Source organism: Urocitellus parryii, chromosome 3, assembly GCF_045843805.1.
Source record: "Urocitellus parryii isolate mUroPar1 chromosome 3, mUroPar1.hap1, whole genome shotgun sequence".
Classification (NCBI taxonomy): domain Eukaryota; kingdom Metazoa; phylum Chordata; class Mammalia; order Rodentia; family Sciuridae; genus Urocitellus; species Urocitellus parryii.
In genome coordinates this window covers 115,135,206-115,153,188 of record NC_135533.1, presented here as the reverse complement: position 1 = coordinate 115,153,188, position 17,983 = coordinate 115,135,206, and the positions used below count along the sequence as shown (strand labels likewise).

The 17,983-nt window shown below is 59.6% G+C and overlaps 1 protein-coding gene across 3 annotated transcripts in view; it reads left to right on the top strand.

The window, feature by feature from the left end:
* Positions 1–17,983, top strand: part of Kiaa1671 (KIAA1671 ortholog) — a 139,683-nt gene that overhangs the window by 44,284 nt on the left and 77,416 nt on the right. For all 3 annotated transcript variants that reach the window (XR_003302567.2, XM_077796032.1, XM_026408544.2), the window contains exons 4-5: positions 1,111–3,822; positions 9,829–9,963. Coding sequence is in view for 2 of the 3 variants with exons in the window: in XM_077796032.1 (XP_077652158.1) it covers positions 1,111–3,822; positions 9,829–9,963 (2,847 nt within the window). In the remaining variant the exon portion in view is untranslated. The remainder of the gene's footprint in view (positions 1–1,110; positions 3,823–9,828; positions 9,964–17,983) is intronic.

Here is a 17,983-nt window from a genome sequence, read left to right as displayed (position 1 = left end):
CCCTGTAGTGTGCTGTTTTTAAGTCCTTTGGGTATAGACCAAGGAGAGGGATAGCTGGGTCAGATGGTGATTCCATTCTCAGATTTCCAAGGAATCTCCATACTGCTTTCCAAATTGGCTGCACCAGTTTGCAGTCCCACCAGCAGTGTATGAGTGTGCCTTTTCCCCACATCCTTGTCAGCACTTATTTTGTTTGTCTTCATAATAGCTGCCATTCTGACTGGAGTGAGGTGATATCTTAGTTTTGATTTTTATTTCTCTGATTGCTAGAGATGTTGAGCATTTTTTCGTATATTTGTTGATTGATTGTATATCCTCTTCTGAGAAGTATCCGTTCAGGTCCTTGGCTCATTTATTGATTGGATTATTTGGGGGTTTTTTTGGTGCTTAGCTTTTTGAGTTCTTTATCTACCCTAGAGATTAGTGCTCTATCTGATGTGTGAAGGGTAAAGATTTGCTCCCAGGATATAGGCTCTCTGTTCACCTCACAGATTGTTTCTTCTGCTGAGAAGAAACTTTTTAGTTTGATTCCATCCATTTATCGATTCTTGATTTTAATTATTGTGCTATAGACGTCTTATTAAGGAAATTGGGGGCTAATCCTCATGATGGTGATTAGGGCCTACGTGTTCTTCTATTAGACTCAGGGTCTCTGGTTTTATTCCTAGGTCCTTGATCCACTTTGAGTTCTGTGCACGGTGGGAGACAGGGGTTTAATTTCATTTTGTTGCACATGGATGTCCAGTTCTCCCAGCACCATGTGTTGGAGAAGTAGCCGGTGCCTTCTGATGGGCCCAGGCTGTTCGTGTGCTCTTCTGCTTTTACAAGCTGGGCTTCCAGAACTTTATTGCTCACTTGTGCATGTGGGCAGAGAAACCCTGGGAAGAACCTGGCCATCCAGGGAAGAAAGGGTCTTAAGACCCCCGTAGCTGAGCCCCGTTCTCCACATCCTCCTATTGTGTCCTCTGCAGTAGCCGCCATCGGTGTCCGTGTCCCTCGCTTGCCTGCCCGGGGTGTGAAGTGGTTTAATGGTGAAGTGGCCGCAGGGTTGCCACACGCCTTCCTGTCCCCCTGAGTGCGTTAACACCGCCTGTTTGCTTGTGTCTCCAGCAGAAGGAAGGACAGAGTCTGAATGGACGGACTTCCCCAAGGACCCTCTGGAAGCCTGAGGTCCCCCAGAAGAAGGGCAGGCAGCCTGCAGGCCAGGACGGCGCTGACCAGGTCCCCAGCCGCTGTCGGGGTGGCGGCTCCTCCGGGGCTCCAGGCTCCCCTGAGGCCACCCTGGAGGAGGAGGGCAGCTTCCAGAAGGTGTGGGCCACTGTGTTCGAGCACCACGTGGAGCGACACTTGGTGGCTGACCTGTCGGGACACCGCCTCTCGGCCACGCTCCCTCATAACGGGGCGGGGCCGCCCTTCCCAGAGTCCAGACCCAGGCCCGAGAAAGGCCCTTGGCCGGCAGTGACGGTCCCCAGGAAGGAGAACCCCAGGAGCCCCGAGAGCGCTGAGCCACGGAGGCTGGGACGAGGCTCCCTGGCCGATGGGGAGCCGAGACCGGGCCACACACCCGTCCTGGAAAAATACCCTTTTGGTGACAAACGCACCAACAGCCCTGTCCCGAGGCCCTCGGAAGCCCCCCCGGCGTGGCCCAGAGTGGAGCCCAGGTACGACGTGGTGCTCGCCGTCGGGGAGCGTGCCCACAGCGAGGCTGTCCCCCTCGTGCCCGAGGCCAAGGCTGTCACACTGCGAAGCAGCCGGACCCAGCCCTTGCCCAAGGACCGGCAGCTGTCCCAGGAGGCCACCTCCTCTGACCTGGAGCGCAGCCCGCACGGGCCCCTGGGGTGTGTCCAGAGGGCCAGTCTGATGTGGGAAGCTCAGGGGCAGGAGGCCAGCTGGAGGCCTGTCTGTCGGGAGCCCAAGGACATGCCTGGAGGCAGCTGCCCGTCGCCCCGATGGACCGGTGGGACGGTGGCGAATCTGCATAGAGCCACTGTGGGGGTCAGCCCAGCGCCCTGTGCTCCTGAGGCCACTTCTTCCAGCACTGTCCAGGCTTCGGTCCGGGAGGCCCAACCCCGGGGCCCTGGGGGGGTCAGTGTGTTGGTGGCAGGAGAGGTTCCCTCCCAGGGGGACCTCCGGGGTCCTCCGGCCAGGACCTTGAGCTCCCCGGCACAGCCGTGCCCAGAGACGAAGCCTGTGCAGAAGGGGCCTCAGGTGGCTGCCAGCACGGGTGACCCAGGGCTGGCCCAGGTCCCCGAAGCCAAGGTGTGGAAAACCAGTCCCACTACCCGGAGGGTGGACCGGTGGAGGCGGCGGACTTTACCCCACTACGTGAAATTCGATGACTTCAGCTTCCTGGGCCCCGAGACCACTGCGAGAGCTGAGCAGAGGCGAACCGACTCCCTGGGCCCCACGGCCAGTGCCTTCCAGAACCCCCCCACCCCACCCGCCCGGGAGACCCAGGAGGAGGCCCCAGGGCCCTCAAGGACCTCCCCAGCAGTGAAGCCAGCGTCATCCGTGGAGCCCAGGGTGACGTTTTTTGCAGTAACATATCAGATTCCTGATATTCAAAAGACAAAAAGTGTCGTTAAGCTCGGGCCTGAGAACTCACTGGAACATTCTAGAAAAACGGCCCCGCCCCCCTCATCCCACTCTCTCACGTCTGCTTCGGTTTCTCCCAACCACGGGGAGCCACAGGCGACTGCGGCCAGGAGAAGCTGGGCTCAGGGACCAGAGGGTGTCAAGGGGACCGATGTCTCCAGGGCCCCGAAGCCCACAGACCGCCCTTCGCCCCCTGGGGACGGGACTCCAGACCCTTCCCGCGAAAGGATCATCGACGTGGACGCTTTATCGACTCCGCGGGGGTCAGGAGATGACGGGGGTCTTCAGAGCAGCTGGAAGGACTGTGGAAACAAGGTGTCCCCAACTACCCCGGCCCTGCGGAGTCTGCCAAAGGCCAGCGGCCTGCTGGTCAGAAGGAGGACCGAGGTGGTCAGCGAGACGTACCCAGGGAAAATGAGGGATGGCTACAGACCCGGCGTCCTCGACATCGACGCCCTGATGGCCCAGTACCAGGGGCACTGCTCCCAAGGCCCGGGCGAGGCCCAGGAGCGCAGGGGCAGCCCCACCACGGAGCCCAGCAGCTCGCCCCTCGAGAGGCCCGGCCGGCTGGGGAGGCAGGAGCTGGGCAGCGGGAGTCCCCAGGAGGCTGCGGGGGTCTGGAAGCGAGCCAGCCTGGCCGAACCCCTTCACACGTCCAGCCCCAGCTCCCCCAGGCCGCCAGCAGAGACCCCGGGGCCAGCCCCGGCCACCAAGCCTAGCTCCCCTCTGTGGGCTCGGCCACTGTCCACTCCCGCCGAGCAATGTCCTGCGGCCTCTCCTGTCCCTGAAGGTCCCAGGCACAGAGTCTTGGGGGTCACCGAGAATGAAAGCAGGGCCTCCGGCAGCCAGCTCGGGGCCGAGTGTCAGCACTGCCCTGTCGAGCGCAGGCCCCCTGCCCCCGAGGACCCGGCCGGGGGGGTGAGGGGATCACCCAGATCACCCGCCGATGACCACAAGAACAGGACTCCCAGGAAGTCCACTGGGGAGGGCGAGGAGGCCCCGGGGGGCGGCCCCCCACAGCCCTGTGGAAGGGTGGTGCCGGACGTCAAGAGGTCCTGCTCCGAGAAGGGGCCCCGTGCCAGGACCCAGGAGGCTCTGTCCATCATGCAGGAAGCCAGAGAGAGGAGGCCAGAGCTACCCAGAGGGAGGCTCAGCCTCCCCGTGGAGAGTTCAGAAGCCAAAGCAGGACCGCGGAGGTGGGAGCCGAGGACTCAGGACAGCCACAAGGTGAGTCAAAGCTCTCTTGTTTTTTTTTTCAAACCATGATTAAGCCTCCAGGTCTCGGGCATCAAACTCAGGTCTTGTGTGAGTCACACAAGGGCACTAAGGAGTGGAGTCAGGTGAGTGTGAGCTGCAGGGAGCGGCGGGGAGTGTGGCAGACAGAGTCTCCTGCCCGCTCAGGAGGGGCCACCGCTGTTCGGTTCTGGCTGGTTCTTGACTCATGAGAATGGCAGGCCTAAGAGGACAGGCCTCATCTTTTAAGGGAATGTGAAGATCCAAACGTGTGTCTGATCCCCCCATTAGGAAAGGAGGGCGATTCATGTTAAAACGCCGTTGTCTGCTGCTTCCCTCAGCCCCTTCAGGCCGCTGGCTAGAAGGATGGTAATGAAGCATCGGTGCAAGCCTTAACGGAGCACCTGCTGTATATGGTGTGCTGTGCTCTTTGTCATATCCACAGTACACAGCCTCATGCTCACCACCTTGTGAACATTGAAGCAATGCTGCGGAATGAGTGTACCACCCCCTGTCCTGCAGCACCGTGCTCAGTGCTGGAGGAGCCACCTGCCACTGGCACATACTTGAGTGTCAGGCAGGGCGCTGACAATGTCCATAGGGTGTGGTGGTCTTCCCGAACAGATGGAAGACGTTGAGGTTCTGAGAGGTTCAGTAACTTGTCCCAGGTCACACAGCAGTAAGTGACAAAGCTGGTGTCCGAGCCCAGGTCTGGCCTGGTTTTTACCTCATGCTCGTGGGCCACTTTCTAACTGGCCATGTTGGGGCCCAAGGAGCCACAGAGCTGTCTGGGAGCTTCTGAGCTCTGTGGGAGATGGGCCCGCGACCCAAGGCCAGGAAGTGACACGGTACAGAAGCAGGCTGTAGGAAAGAGTCAGGAGGGCCTGTGGAGGAGGGCCTGGCTTGAGCCCGACCTTCAGGGGCCAGGGGACTTGGGTGGGCAGAGGAGGGGTCGTGGGGCTCTCGCAGGGGTCTGGAGGTGGGGGAAACTGGGGGGTGTTCTGGAGATGGCACCCTCCTGGGGGACCAGGCACTGGTGATCTCCAGCTCCAAATCCCATCCCTGCTGCTGGCAGATGGTCCTGGACTATTCTGTGGTGCTGAGGCCACCATGCCTGGGTCCCCCACAAGACCAGAGCAGGCTCAGCCACCTGCCAGGCCCAGCTCCCGGCCCGGGCTCTGGGGGCACCTGATCTTGGCATGAACCACACTCAGGCTTGCTCCCTCCTGGGAAGATGGTGGGGTCCCCCGGCGGGGACTCTGGGGAGGAGGAGCTGGGATCGAGGTTGGCAGGGATGGCCGCCTGTCCCCCGCCTGGGGCTGTGACTGCAGGAAGCCATGTGAAGGGGGCACTTGAGCCTCCACAGCAGCCTGAGCACGGGTGGCCTGGTGAGGGAGGCTGTGGAGGTGTGCGGAGCCCGCGGCCCCGGGCTGCTGTAGGGGAGGCGCTTTCTCACCACACGCCCTGGAAGCCGTGGACCTGCTCCCTGGCGCTCTCTTCTCTCCCACCCAAAGATCTCTGGTTTTTATCTTAAAAAAAAAAAAAAATCCAAACCAAACAGAAAAACCCAAACCCAAACAAAAACCAAAATCCAATTCAAAAGTACAAAATGTTGACTGTTACAAATTCAGCCCTTGCAGGTGTATGAGAAATCAAAGGTGCGCGCCAGTTGGGGTGGTGCATACCTGGAGCCCCCGCTACGCAGGGAGGCTGAGGCAGGAGGATCACCGACTCAAGGCCGGCCTCGGTCACTTGGGCTGGGGCTGGGGCTCTGTGGCAGGGTGCGTGGCTGGCCTGCCGAGGCCCCGGGCTCCACCCCAGCACCACAGCAGACAGACAAACAGACATGCAGCTTCCCCAGGTTTTTATGTCCTTTGGGACAGTCTTATGTTCCATAGTCATTTCTGTTGCAGAGGTAGGGCCTGCTTGGGCAACGTTTGAAATTTAGAATATTCTAGGACATCAGCGGTAGAACGGAATCTGCCCCCAGAGAAAGAAACCGGGACCGTTCCAGACATGTCAGTGGTTCTCGCCGCCGACGATGTGTCCCTGGGACACCTTTGCTCATGGCCAGGCGCTCCTCTGCTCGCCCAGCTGGGGAAGAGCTAGCCAGGGCATCTTACCCGGTAGGAGCCCAGGATGCTGCTCTGCAGCCTGTGAAGAAAGTGCCAGTCCCCGAGGCCCGGGCCAGAGGCGGGGCCTGGTGTAGACTCAGGTGGGGACACAGGTCAGACACCGGTTGAGCAGTTCATCTGGGAACGCGACAGCATCCTACAGAAAGATCTTGCAACTTGATTATTTTTTGGGGGGGGCAGCAGGTACTGGGGACTGAACTCAGGGACACTTGACCCCTGAGCCCCACCCCCAGCCCTGTTTTGCATTTTATTTAGAGACAGGGTCTCCCTGAGTTACTTAGGGCCTTCCTTTAGCTGAGGCTGGCTTTGAACTCAGGATCCTCCTGCCTCAGCCTCCCGAGCCGCCGGGATGACAGGTCACCACGCCTGGCCACCCTTGTTCTTTCCGAGGGCCTGGGGACGTAGCACAGTTTGTGTGACCTTCCCAGGTGGACGATATTTCTGACAATTTGATGTTGCAAACAGACGTCGCCCCCACTCAGGATGGCTCGACTTGATGATTTTCAGCTGCATTGTGGTGGGAAGGGTGGGAGCCCGGCCTCCTCCTGGGTGGTGGGGCCGCGGTCCTGCCTCGTGGTGCCCGCAGCAGCAGGGCGGGCATTTCGATGCGCATGTGCAGCGTATCGTGGGTTGATCAGGACAAAACCCTGTCACGAGCCAGGCCCCTCGGTACGTGCAGACTTCTGCACACCTGCGGGTCTCCGTGGCTGCAAAATGGCCATCACCTGTTGAAGTGTGGAGCTGGCGGTCTCTGCAGGACCCTGCTGGCCGTGCCACAGCAGGGATGCACCTGTCTGCACGTCTAGCAGCGCCTGCTCCAGGGCCCGCTGCCCTCATCTTGACCCAGCGTGTCAGCCTTCTGAGTTTCACCCCCCACCAGTGCCCTCACCTCTCAGCGTGGCTTGGTGAGCTTCCTCCTGAGTGAGGAGGCATTTGTCCAGTGGGGCAGGTCATCTGCACTTCCTTCCGTAGCCTGCCTGTTTATGTTCCACTGCTTTTCTTCTGGGCTGTGGCCCTCTTATTGATTTCTGAGAGCTCTTTATTAAGGAATGAACCCTTTGCCCTTGTGTGTTTTGATTTCTTCCTGGAAGCAGCCCTGGACTGCATACTGGGCAGATCTGGGATAAACTCTAGCCTGGGTGGCTCTGGGCCCCTCCCTGGAGTTCTCTGAGCCTCCATTTCCTCATCTCTGGGCGGGGCGGCTCCCTGGAGATTTATTATGGAATAATGCAGGGCCAAGCCTCTGACCGTTGGGTCCTGGTATGGAGGAAGCAGGAGGAAGTCAGGGGGAAGCTACTGGGGGTCACCCTCCTGGCCTCATTTACTATGTGTAATAAATGCACTAGGCTGTGTCCTAGGTGCCCTGGCTCCAGGCTTGCAGGAAGCCACCCCAGGTTATTTAAGTTATTAAAGATGAAATACACGGATGAGTCAGTGCTTGCACCCCCTGGCCACGTCCAGGCACTTAGAAGTCACATGTGGCTCCCCAGGTGGGACCCACAGACACAGACGTCTCCCTCCCTGTGGACACTCGGGTGGACGGCGGGGTCTGGAAGGGGCAGGCATCTGGTCATCTGGGGAGCAGAAAGCTGGGCAGGTAGGGACAGAGGCGGGAGGACCTGGGCTGACAAAGGGCTCCCTCCAGGCCAGGACGGGGGGCTGGCCGGAGCTGGGGTGAAGGTGCCTAGCCAGGGGAGGAGCTTGTCCCGTGGACACTGGAGGGACCTCAGTGGGCAGGGGTTGGGGCCCAGCTGAGATGGAGAGGGGGGCAAGGCCCGAGCAGGAGACCTGGCTGAGGTCACTGAAGGACTGTCACCCTCTGTGTCTTAGAGACACACCTCCCCATTGGCTCTCTGTGAGTGTGGACTGAGGGCCGAGGTGGAGGCCAGGAGGCCGGGAGGCCGCCATGGTCCAGAACCCACCAGCCTGTGGCTCGATTCTTCCTCACCCCCAGTCCTGGGCCACTGCGTCTGGAGAGCCCGTTCTACACGTGTCCCCTGACTGAATGCACGCGGCTCCCACTCTGCTTCCTCTGGCAGGTTTTGCCGGTTCATCTGCTTGGCCATGTCATTGAGCCTAGCCTCTTTCCTGAGTGCATAGTACTCCCTGTGTGTAGCCCACATTTTCTTTATCCATTCCTGGGCTGACTGCCTTTTCGGGTTGCGTCCACTTTGGGCTGTTAAGAATGGTGCTGCTGTGACATCTGCGTGTGCGTCTTTGAGTGGACATGTGTGTTTGTTTGGGTGTGTACCTAGCAGTGGGCCAGACAGCCACTCCAGGCTTCACTTTTGAGAACTCGCCACCCTGTCTCCCAAAGCAGCCGCGCCATGTTATGTTCCCCGTAGCAGCGTCTTCACGTCCTCTCCACCTGTTTTTGGTGACCCATCTTAGTGGGTGGGGTGTAAAGTGGGATTTCATTGGTGTTTCAACTAGGATTTCCCTCAGGATTCATGGAATTGAGCATCCTTTCGTGTGCCCCTTGGCCATTTGTATGCATTTGTATGCATCTGCCTATTCAGATGCTTTCCTTGTTTTAAAATTGGGGTGTTTGTTTATTATTGAATTGCCATTGCTCTTTATATATTCTGGATACAAGTCAGTATGTGTGGAAATTTCCTCCCATTTTGTGGGTTGCTTCTCCACTCTTAATGGTGTCCCTGGAGGCACAAACACTTTTCATTTGGATGGAGTCTATTTTATCTGTCTTTTGTGGCTTATGCTTTCAGTGACATACCTAAGAAGCCATTGTCAAATCCAAGGTCATGTAAGAGCTCTGGTTTTCTTCTAAGGGTTTGCTAGTTTTTGCCCCTACATTTAGGTCTTTAGCTGAGTTGACTCTGGTACAGGATGTGAGGCTTGCAGGTGTCCTGCAGGAGGGCCTCTGTTTAGTTGGGGGTGCAGGGGTGTGATGTGGAGGCAGCCCAAGGGCCTGGGCCTGCCTGGCTGGGATGAGGACTGAGTTTGGAGAGGAGGAAGGGAGAGGCCTGTCCTGGGCTCCTGGTGCAGGTCAGAGGCCTGAGCTGCTGGGTGGCCATGTGAGCAGCAGTCGGGTCTGTCTGCTGGAGCCCAGCCTGAGAGCTCTGGGGGTGGCCTCACGGGCATGAAGGGAGATGGCAGAGAGAGTGGCTTAGGAGGCTGTGTGGCTGGCTCAGGGTAGGCAGGGAGGTGGAGAGGGAGGGGGTGTCCCATAGGCTGTGAGGAAGGGCCGGGGGCATCCTGCCTCTCCTCCTGCCGCTGTGTGTTCTTAAGCAGGCCCCTCCCCTCTCTGGGCCTCCCTTCCTGGTGTACACAGGGGTGAGGCTAGTAAAATACAGATTGTGGAGTCCTGTGTTTAGGAGCCGGACGGCGTCCCTCTGTGTAACCAAGTGGGAAATACGGCCCAGTGCGGAGGAGAGGAGCCAGGGCGCAGTCCCACTCTGGCAGGGCCTCTGTATCTGGGCGTGAGTGTGGACGCACCAAGCATCCCCGCAGGCGGTACGAGGCTGGCTGACCTTCGGGCCTCCTACAGGCCCCATGGCTGGGCTCAGGCCTCGTGCACGCCTGCCACCTGGCGGCTGTACTGCGTCCTGCATGTGGCTTCTTGTTTTTCTCATGTACCCTAGAAGCTGGCTACTGTTATTATCTGCTTCCTGACAGTTGAGGCTCAGAGAGGGTAAAGCAGTCACCCAAGGTCACACAGGGGGCTAAGGCGGACCAGTTGGACTTAGGCTGGCTGCTGCCACAACTTACCTCCAACCATTAGGGTTGGGGGATCTCTGGTGGTTCAACACTCTTCCTTGCCCCAGTGGACCCTCCTGGCATGCCAGTTTTCCTGTAAATGGCACAGCCCCCCTGTAACCTCCTTCCCTTGCGTTCTTTGTGTCAGGTGCCATCGCGGGGCCTGGAGCCGGGGGATGTCCTTCAGGATAATGAACAGCCACTTCGACAGGGATCCCCTGTGGCCTCGGGACCTCAGAGAAGTCACAGCTTTTGCAAGGACAAGAGGAATGGGCCTTTGGTGGTGAGTGACCGCGGCGTGGCTGGAGAGGAGCCCAGGGGGCCCGGGATCAGGCTCCGCCGGGAACCTGCCCCGGAGGCTCGGGCTGCGGGCGGGCGGGGGGCGCGGCTGCTGTCTGGGAACCGAGGTGGTCGCCGGCTCCGAGGGGAGGTGTCTGCGGGCTCTGTGGGGAGGCCTGGGCCGCCTCGGTTCCCGCGCTCTGTGCAGAGGGAGCGCAGCTTGGTGCGCCCTGGGGGGGGGGGGGTTCTGGGGCCAAAAGTCCCGAGTTCGAACCCCCGCGCTGGCTTCTGCCTCCGATGTTGAGAACTTGAACTGGTTTCTGTGCACGTCGGTGTCTTCAGCTGGAAGACGGGGACCTGCTGCTTTACCCCCGGGTGAGGATGGCGTCGGGTCACGCCCCGGGCCCAGCGCCCAGCGGCGCCCTCCGTAGTGACAGTCGGGCTTACAGCACGGCGCGCGGGGCGGGGGCGGGGGCGGGGAGGGGGGCAGGCCCGGCTGCGCATGCGCGCGGAGGCTGGACGGCCGTGCTCCACGGGGCGGTGGGGCCGGAGGACTCAGTGCGGGAGGGTCGGGCCGTGCGGGTGTGAGCCTCCGCGGGCTTGCGCTGCCCTGTCCCAGGGGCGGTTGTCCCCTCGCTCGCTGGTGGACAGAACTGGGCAGAAGGAGCCGTTCCCGGGGAAGTCCTCCTCCGGGAGTCTCCGCGGCCCCGGGCCAGGGCAGGCGCCACCTCCGGGATTCCCGATGGTCTTGGTGGTCTTTTCAGTGCCGTGACACCTGGGGACCTGTCGCGTTCTTGCTTGCTCCTGGCCTCGGCGGGGTCACGGGCTCCGCAGGGGCGGGGGCTAGGGCAGGAGGCGACCCAGCAGCAGGTGCTTCGGGACTCCTTCGTGAGATCCAGGCTGGGCCCGCGGCCGGGGACGCAGTGGCACCTGAACCCCAGGCCCACGTCTCCCGGCTCCAGGCCACTCTTCCCTGAGCCTCCAGGTGCTCCTCTGTGAAGTGGGGCGAGGAGGCCGTGGCGGGGCTCCTGCTAGGGCCTGGTGTAGTGGCCGCCACCAAGTGGAGGGCTGTCATTGTAGGGCTGAGGGGGCCCGGGAGGCCCTGGACTCCAGGAGGCGGCTGCTGAGCAGCCCCAGAAGCTCTGGCAAGCGTCGTGATCCCAGATGCGCGCACTGCACACAGCCTGGTTTGGTGCTGGACATTCTCTTCCACGTTCCTTTCTGACCCTCGTGGCCAGCCCCTCAGGGGTCCTGCCTGGGCTTCTGTGACTGCACTTGAACTGGGGTGTGTGGGCGAAGTCGAAGGTGATGGGGAGAAAAGCATTTTAAACCTGTCTTTTTATAGTTCTCCTCGTGCTAGAGTCCTCCCTGGCCACCGGCTCCTTCTCTTTCACCCTGACACAGACCAGGGACCAGCCTTTGTTCTTGGCATCCTCGGCTGGCAGCAGCTTGCCTTGGCTCCCTCCTTCTGGGCTCTGAGGCCCTTGCTGGGTCACCCTGCCTGAATCGATGTCCTCTGGAGATGGATGGGTGGGACTCAGCCCTCTTGGTAGCACCTGACCTCAGATCCCTTAGGTACTCTCAGGACTTGTGCCTGCAATCACAGGGAGAGACCACCAGAGGACAGTGGTCCCACCTGGGAGGGACAGTCTGGGGCCATGGAGGCTGAGAGAAGGGGGTTCCCATTCCAGCCCTGCCACTGTGTGACCTAGGGGACATGGCTGGAGGAGGCTCCCCGAGGCTGGCTTTCCTTCTCTGAGATGAAGACAGCTCTCTCTGGCCTCAGGAGTATTCTTGTGCATCACTGCAGAGGTTACCCAGCACATAGTAAGTTCTCAGTTAACGCTTCCTCTGCAGGGGCCGAGTGCCCTGCTTCCTCCCTCCCCAACTTCCTCTCCACAAAGAGCTCCCATGTTGGCCAGGGGGATCCTCCAGGTGAGGCCTGGGCCCTCACCCCTGCTGGCTGCCCCGCTGCTCTGTGGTTGGTGCGCCTTTCCTCAACCAGAGGGGACCCTGATGGTGCTGTCCACTGTGCCACCATTGGCTGACCAGTGGCCATGCTGCTGCTTTCCAGCTTGGGTTCGGTTCATTGCCTTCATTTTCTGAGCCTGCGGGTTGGTCCTTGTCACTTCCACTCCATGCTCACTTGAAGAGCATGAATCCCATCCTGAGAGGAGGAACGTGAGGCCCAGAGTGGTTAGGCCACTTGATCACAGCCACACAGCAGTCAGGGGAGCAGGAATGGAAAAGGGGCCTGTGAGGCTCCCAGCTTGGACCTGGGAGCTTCCTGCCTTGGGACTGGCTTGGCCCCCTGCCAGCCCCTGCCCCCCCCCCTGGCCTGCAGGGCTTGTGCCTCAGCTGCTCCAGGAAAGCGGACACCCGCACCCTGGGCCTCCTCAGGCTGGGAATGTGATATTCCTTGAGCTGGGGTTGGCCCCGCTGTTCTGCTGCTGCCTTCCAAAGGCTGCTGGGGACCTGCCAGGCCGGTGGCCTGAGGATCTGTACAGGCCCACCCGTCCTGGCCAGCCTCAGGCTGGTCAGGGCCTGAGCAGAGGCCCGGCTGGCCTGGCCCTGCCCCTGCTGGAGCAGGGAGTTTCCCACAGGGGACACAACCAGGAATAGCAGGGCGGCCCCACGAGACAGTCCCTGCCCGCTTCACAGGGGACGCTGTGGCCCAGAGCCAGTAGGGCCCTCTGGAGCCCTGGGTCTGGAGCCGCTCTGGGCCCTGTTTGGTGCAGGTAGAGGCTGGAGCCGGGGGTCACAGGGCAGGAAGCTCGGCACCACCTCTGCTCTGGCTGCTGGTACCGTTGACCGAACTCAGGGCACCCGACCACTGAGCCACGTCCCCATCCCCATTTTGTACTTTATTTAGAGACAGGGTCTCACCGAGCTGCTCAGCGCCTCATTGTCGCTGAGGCTGGCTTTGAACTCTCGATCCTCCTGCCTCAGCCTCCTGAGCCGCTGCCTTCTGCCTTATTCTTAATACTCAATTTCAGGCCTTTTACATTGTTCTCTACAAGAGTTGGTGGGAAGGGAAGGCGGCCCTCATCTTAGATGTTTTTCTGCCCTCGAAGAAACGCAGGCCTGGTGAGTGCCTTGTCCAAGGTCCCGGGGCGGGGACATAGCTGGACGAGGCCCCTTGTCCCACCCAAGTGCTGAGCCAGACCTCCACCCCCATCTGCCATTGGGCGCCTGTCCTCCAGGCCAGCGAGCTCTGCACTGTATGATCTCGCAGGGGACACAGACACAGGGGCTCAGCTGTGGACCCCGGCCTTGGGTCGTGCTCCACCCAGAGACCCCACGGGTGACTGCAGAGGCACGTGTCCCCTGTGGGGCAGGGTGGGCCTCCGGTTGCCTCGAGACTTTGGTCTGCTGGTATCGGGGGGCTGATGTGGCTCTGAGTTCATGCCTTTGTCGGACCTACTGTGCGCCAGACCTGGGTGAGGGTGCTGGAGATTCTCCCTCAGCCTCCTGCCGCTGACAGGCCAGGGGTCCTGAGATGCCTGGGGGTCTCCTGGGATGAGGGGGAGGAGAGGAGCGCAGGTGGGGCTGCGCATGTGCAGATGTGGCGGCGGCCGGAGCTGGGGCGCAGGGAGCAGGCTGGATTGGCCGTGTGCGCAGGTGTGGGGCCAGGCCGTGGTTCTGGTTATGAGTGGGACAGGTTATGAGAAGGTGGGTAAGTGCTTGTCGGGGAGGCCCCCCCACCATGGTCGAGGCCAAGGTCTGCCCCCCGGGGCAGGTCTTCGGTCGCGGACCGTGTTCGCTCGGAGGAGAGCAGGCAGCCTGACCAGTCAGAGGAGGCTGGCCTCAGTGAGCAGCGCTTGGGCCCAGGTTAGAGGCAGGAAGGAGAGTCCTGGACGGTGGGCGAGGCCCCGGGACCTTCTTTGACTCTGACTGGATGCATAGTAGCTGGGAAATGGGGAACCAGATTTGGATTCTGAGGATAATAGCAGTTCTTGTGTCACCAACTTAAGAAGAACTTGTCTCCCGAGGGGACACATCCTTAGTCCCAGTGGGAGAGACTTAAATTTCAGTTGGTTGACAGGGCATCCACATGGGAATGAAAAGATCAAAGTGAAAGGTTTCAGGACAACTTCCAAACAGCTCATCAAAGATACTGATTGAATAAAGAGCGTGTATTTTTATGTTTGCCTGGAATGTAGACCCTCAGGCACTGCTCCCGCCCCCAATGTGGCTCACTGGATGAATTTGCTTTCTTGCCTCACCCAGCAGGATGTCCAGAGTGGGCATCTGCTAGCTCCTCTCCGCATTGCTGAGTGTCTCTTGGGCTTCCTTCATGCCCCCTGCCTCATGGTGCCAAGATGGCTGCCACTCTTCCAGGAACCAATTCCACTCTTAGGCAGGAAGAAGTGGGGGACCCCACTGAGTCTGCACGTTAGCCAGGGAAGCAGAGAAGATGGTTCTCTTATATATCATGGGTAAGACCAGGTTACATGGCCCCACCTCACAGCAAGAAAGACTGGCAAAGTCAGGGTTCAAGTCTTCCAGCTTTTGGCATGAAGTTGGTCAAGGTGGAATGGCAACCGATCATTTCACAAGTAGCATTGTTCATCACACAATGAAAGAGAATTGGGACCATCGATTCTTAACAAGGAAGGACCAGGTCAGGGTATGGGCCAAGAGAGAAAATTTGCTCCGCATGCTGGGGGGTGGGAGTGAGCTGAGCACCGGGTGGCAGGTGGGCAGGCTCAGTCCCTCAAGGCCCCCAGCTGCGGGGGAGGGGGGGAGCAGAGGTCTGAGAAGGCAGGGGCCGAGGTGGAGGAGACAGGCAGGGTGGGCCAGCGGGGAGCCCCGAGGGGCACCTGCCCATGGGAGAGGGCTGTGGGACTCATGGCGGCAGAGACTGGGCTGCTCCGGGCTCCTCGGAGGCTCGGAATCCTGACGTGGGTCTCCTTCCACTTGTTAATCGCTTCTCACCTCCTCTCTGCTGGGCTGGGAGGGTTTGGACGCTGAGCAAGTTCTAGCTCAGCTGGTTAAAGTTCATTTTTTTGGATTAAAACCAGCCAGACCAGAAAGTTTTCATTTCCTGGGTAGTGAATGTGAGGCCCAGGGGTGCCAGAGAGGGTGTGCTGTGTGTCTGTCGGGTACCTGGTTCCCTCTCCACCCACCCACCTGTGTGTGCCCCACCTGTCCACCTACCCACCTCCTACTCACCCACCCATGTGTTCATACACAGGCCCACCTCTGTCGTTCCCCCAGGTATTAATTCATGCAAAGCTCTAAGGAGATGAGCAAGGAATCCATTAATCAAGGCTCTCAAAATGTGTCACTCCCAGACTGTAACCAGGCAGGTACGTGACCCAGGAGGACAGGTGCTGGTGATTCATGTACTCACGCTCACATGCATCTGGAGGCATCAATGGGCACCTGAGCATCAGAAGCTGCAGCAGTGACCCTTGGGGTTCAGCAATAGGAAAGGCATGGCCGCCCCTCTGTTGCTCAGGCCTGGTGTGTGGTGCCAGGCACTCAAAGATAGCCAGGGAGGGACCAAGACTCTAGGAGGGCTGTGAAGGAAATATGATGCGTTCCCGGGGTCAGGAGTGACCGCAGGGCTCTTTCCTACCAGGTGGTCAGGGGGATTTCTCTGAGGAAGTGAGACCCGAAGGAGAAAGACCCAGGCATGTAGAGGCAGAGGGGGCAGAGCAGGGGCAAAGGCCCTGGGACTTGTTGGGTGACCATGGTGGTGATGTCACTGGAGCTGGAGTGCGGAGGGTGACCGTGCACTCAGAGTCCGCGGCTTGGTGTTACCCAGGAGGCCCTGAGAAGCCAGGAGATCCGGTGAGCTGGTTCCAAACCACCAAAGGCGCGGCTTGCAGCGCCCTCTGCTGGACACTGCGGACCGGGGGTTGGAGTAGGTGACCGGGAGCCCCGAGGCCAGTTAGCGAACCGCAGCGATCCAGCCCAAACCTGTAGGATTTTATTGCCGCGGTTAAATAGAAATAGCAAATCCCGACCATTTTCACCATTTGGAGCATGCAGCCCAGTGTCGTTAAGCCCTTGTCCTCGGCCCACTTCCAGAACCGTCCATTATTCCCAACAGAAACTGCACCCAAGGCGCCGAACCCGCCACTCCCCGCCAGCCCCTGCAGCCCCGGCCTGCCTTCTGCCTTTGAATGTGCCTATTCGGTGTCGACATAAGTGGACTCGCACAGCAGTGGCTGAGGGTCTTCCAGCTTCACCCAGGTTGCCGCGGGCCTGAATCGAGGCTCGGGTTTGCAGGTCCACTCCACCATGGCCGGCGCCGGCTGTTCCCTCTCCCCGCTGAGGGGGGCTGGAGGGCTGTGTGCAAACGTCGGTTCCTGCTCCTGCTTCCTTCCCGGGGCTCCTGCCCGGGGGTGGAGGGGGTGGGTCACTAGTAATTCTGTTTCCTTCTCTGAGGAACCACCGAACCACCTTCCACCGTGGCTGTCCTGCCCGGCAGTCTGGCCAGCAGTGCCCCGACGCTCGAGTTGCCCACGTGCACTGGGCCTGTCATGTGTTTTCAGTCATAGTCCCCCAGTGGGTACAAAGGGGACCCCATGGAGGCTTTTATTTTTATTTCCCTGGTGACTAATGACGTCCAGCAGCTCTGTGTGCTCAGTGACCCACTGTGTATTTTCTTTGAAGAAATGCCTGTTGAAGCCCTTTGTCTGTTTTAAAACCAGGCTGCTTGGATCTCCGTGGTCTTCATGTCCACATACAACCCAGGTTTTATTTGTTCTGAACGAGTCTCCTATCAGATAGTCATTTGCTAATATTCTTTCCCGTTCTGTGGGTTGTCTTGTTGCTCTCCTTGGTGTTGGTGTTCTTTAATGTACCACATTTTAAAATTTGGATGAAATCCAATTTACCTTTCTACTTTTCCTTTGGTTACCTGGAAAAATGATGAACAATTGAAGTGTAATGTGCAGACAGACAAGAGTGCATGACCTATGCCAGAGGCCTGGCTAGAATCCCAACTGTGTAACCTGGTGTGGTTTAACAGCTCCCTGCCTCAGTTTCCCCATCTGTGAAATGGGGATAATCATGGGGCCTTCTTGTGAGGAGTGCGGTGAGCTTAATAAGGCACCGTGAGCAATGCCCGCACCCAGTAGGTGCTTTACAGGGGTCTGCTGCTGTTGTTGGGACTGTATATTAGATACGGAGCTTCTGTGCAGCAGATGCTTAAGTGCTGCCCATTGTCCAGAAGGAACCCATATGGCACCTGCTGAGTCCCCTTTCCTGGTATTTTTCTCCCAAGTGACCTCATTGCATTCTGAGGTACCTGGGAGTAACCATTTTAGAGATTCGGAACCTGAGGCTCAGAGCAGGGTAGGTGACACCCGGATTGAATTCTGGCCTGTGGTCTCATCCCTGGCAGCTGAGGAAGGGAAGGTGCTCTCTTGGGAGTAGGGTCCCTGGGTGAAAGGACGCATCCTGCATCCCAGAGCTCCCGGGCACTGAGGCTTGGACACCTCCCTGTTGGCACCAGGGACATCCAGGCGCACGCACGCCCCCTCGTGGAGCTGCTCGGGCTTGCGGGCACTGGCGTCCCCTCCGCTGGAGAGGGAGCCGGAGAGTGTGAACCCGTTTAATCCCCGCCTTCAGAGGTGAAGAAAAGGAGGCCCAGCGAGGTGACATCACAGGCCCAGCGTGGGCTGCCAGGCACTCTTTCCGGAAACCTGAGCAGACCGTGGGGCTGATGAAGAGTGGGAGGGAGGGGGTGCTGAGAGATGGAGCAGATGCCGTGAGGTCCCTGAGTGCCCCCTCCTGGTGCACATGGAATCTTCCAGGAGATTTCAAGCACGAGATGAAGATACTGTGCCCTGCTGTCACACAGCCCCGGAAACGCTGCCTGCTGGGGCTCATCCTTGACTGACATCTCGCCGCTCCTTAGCACTCAAGAGGCTCTGCGGGGTTGTCGCAGAGACGCATCCACTGAGGTTCCACCCAGCGCTTTCCGCAGGGGAGACACAGCCGCTGCCGTGCTTTGCAGAGTTGGCTCGGTGGGGACTTTGGAGGGGCTGCAGCGGCCTCCCGTGCCC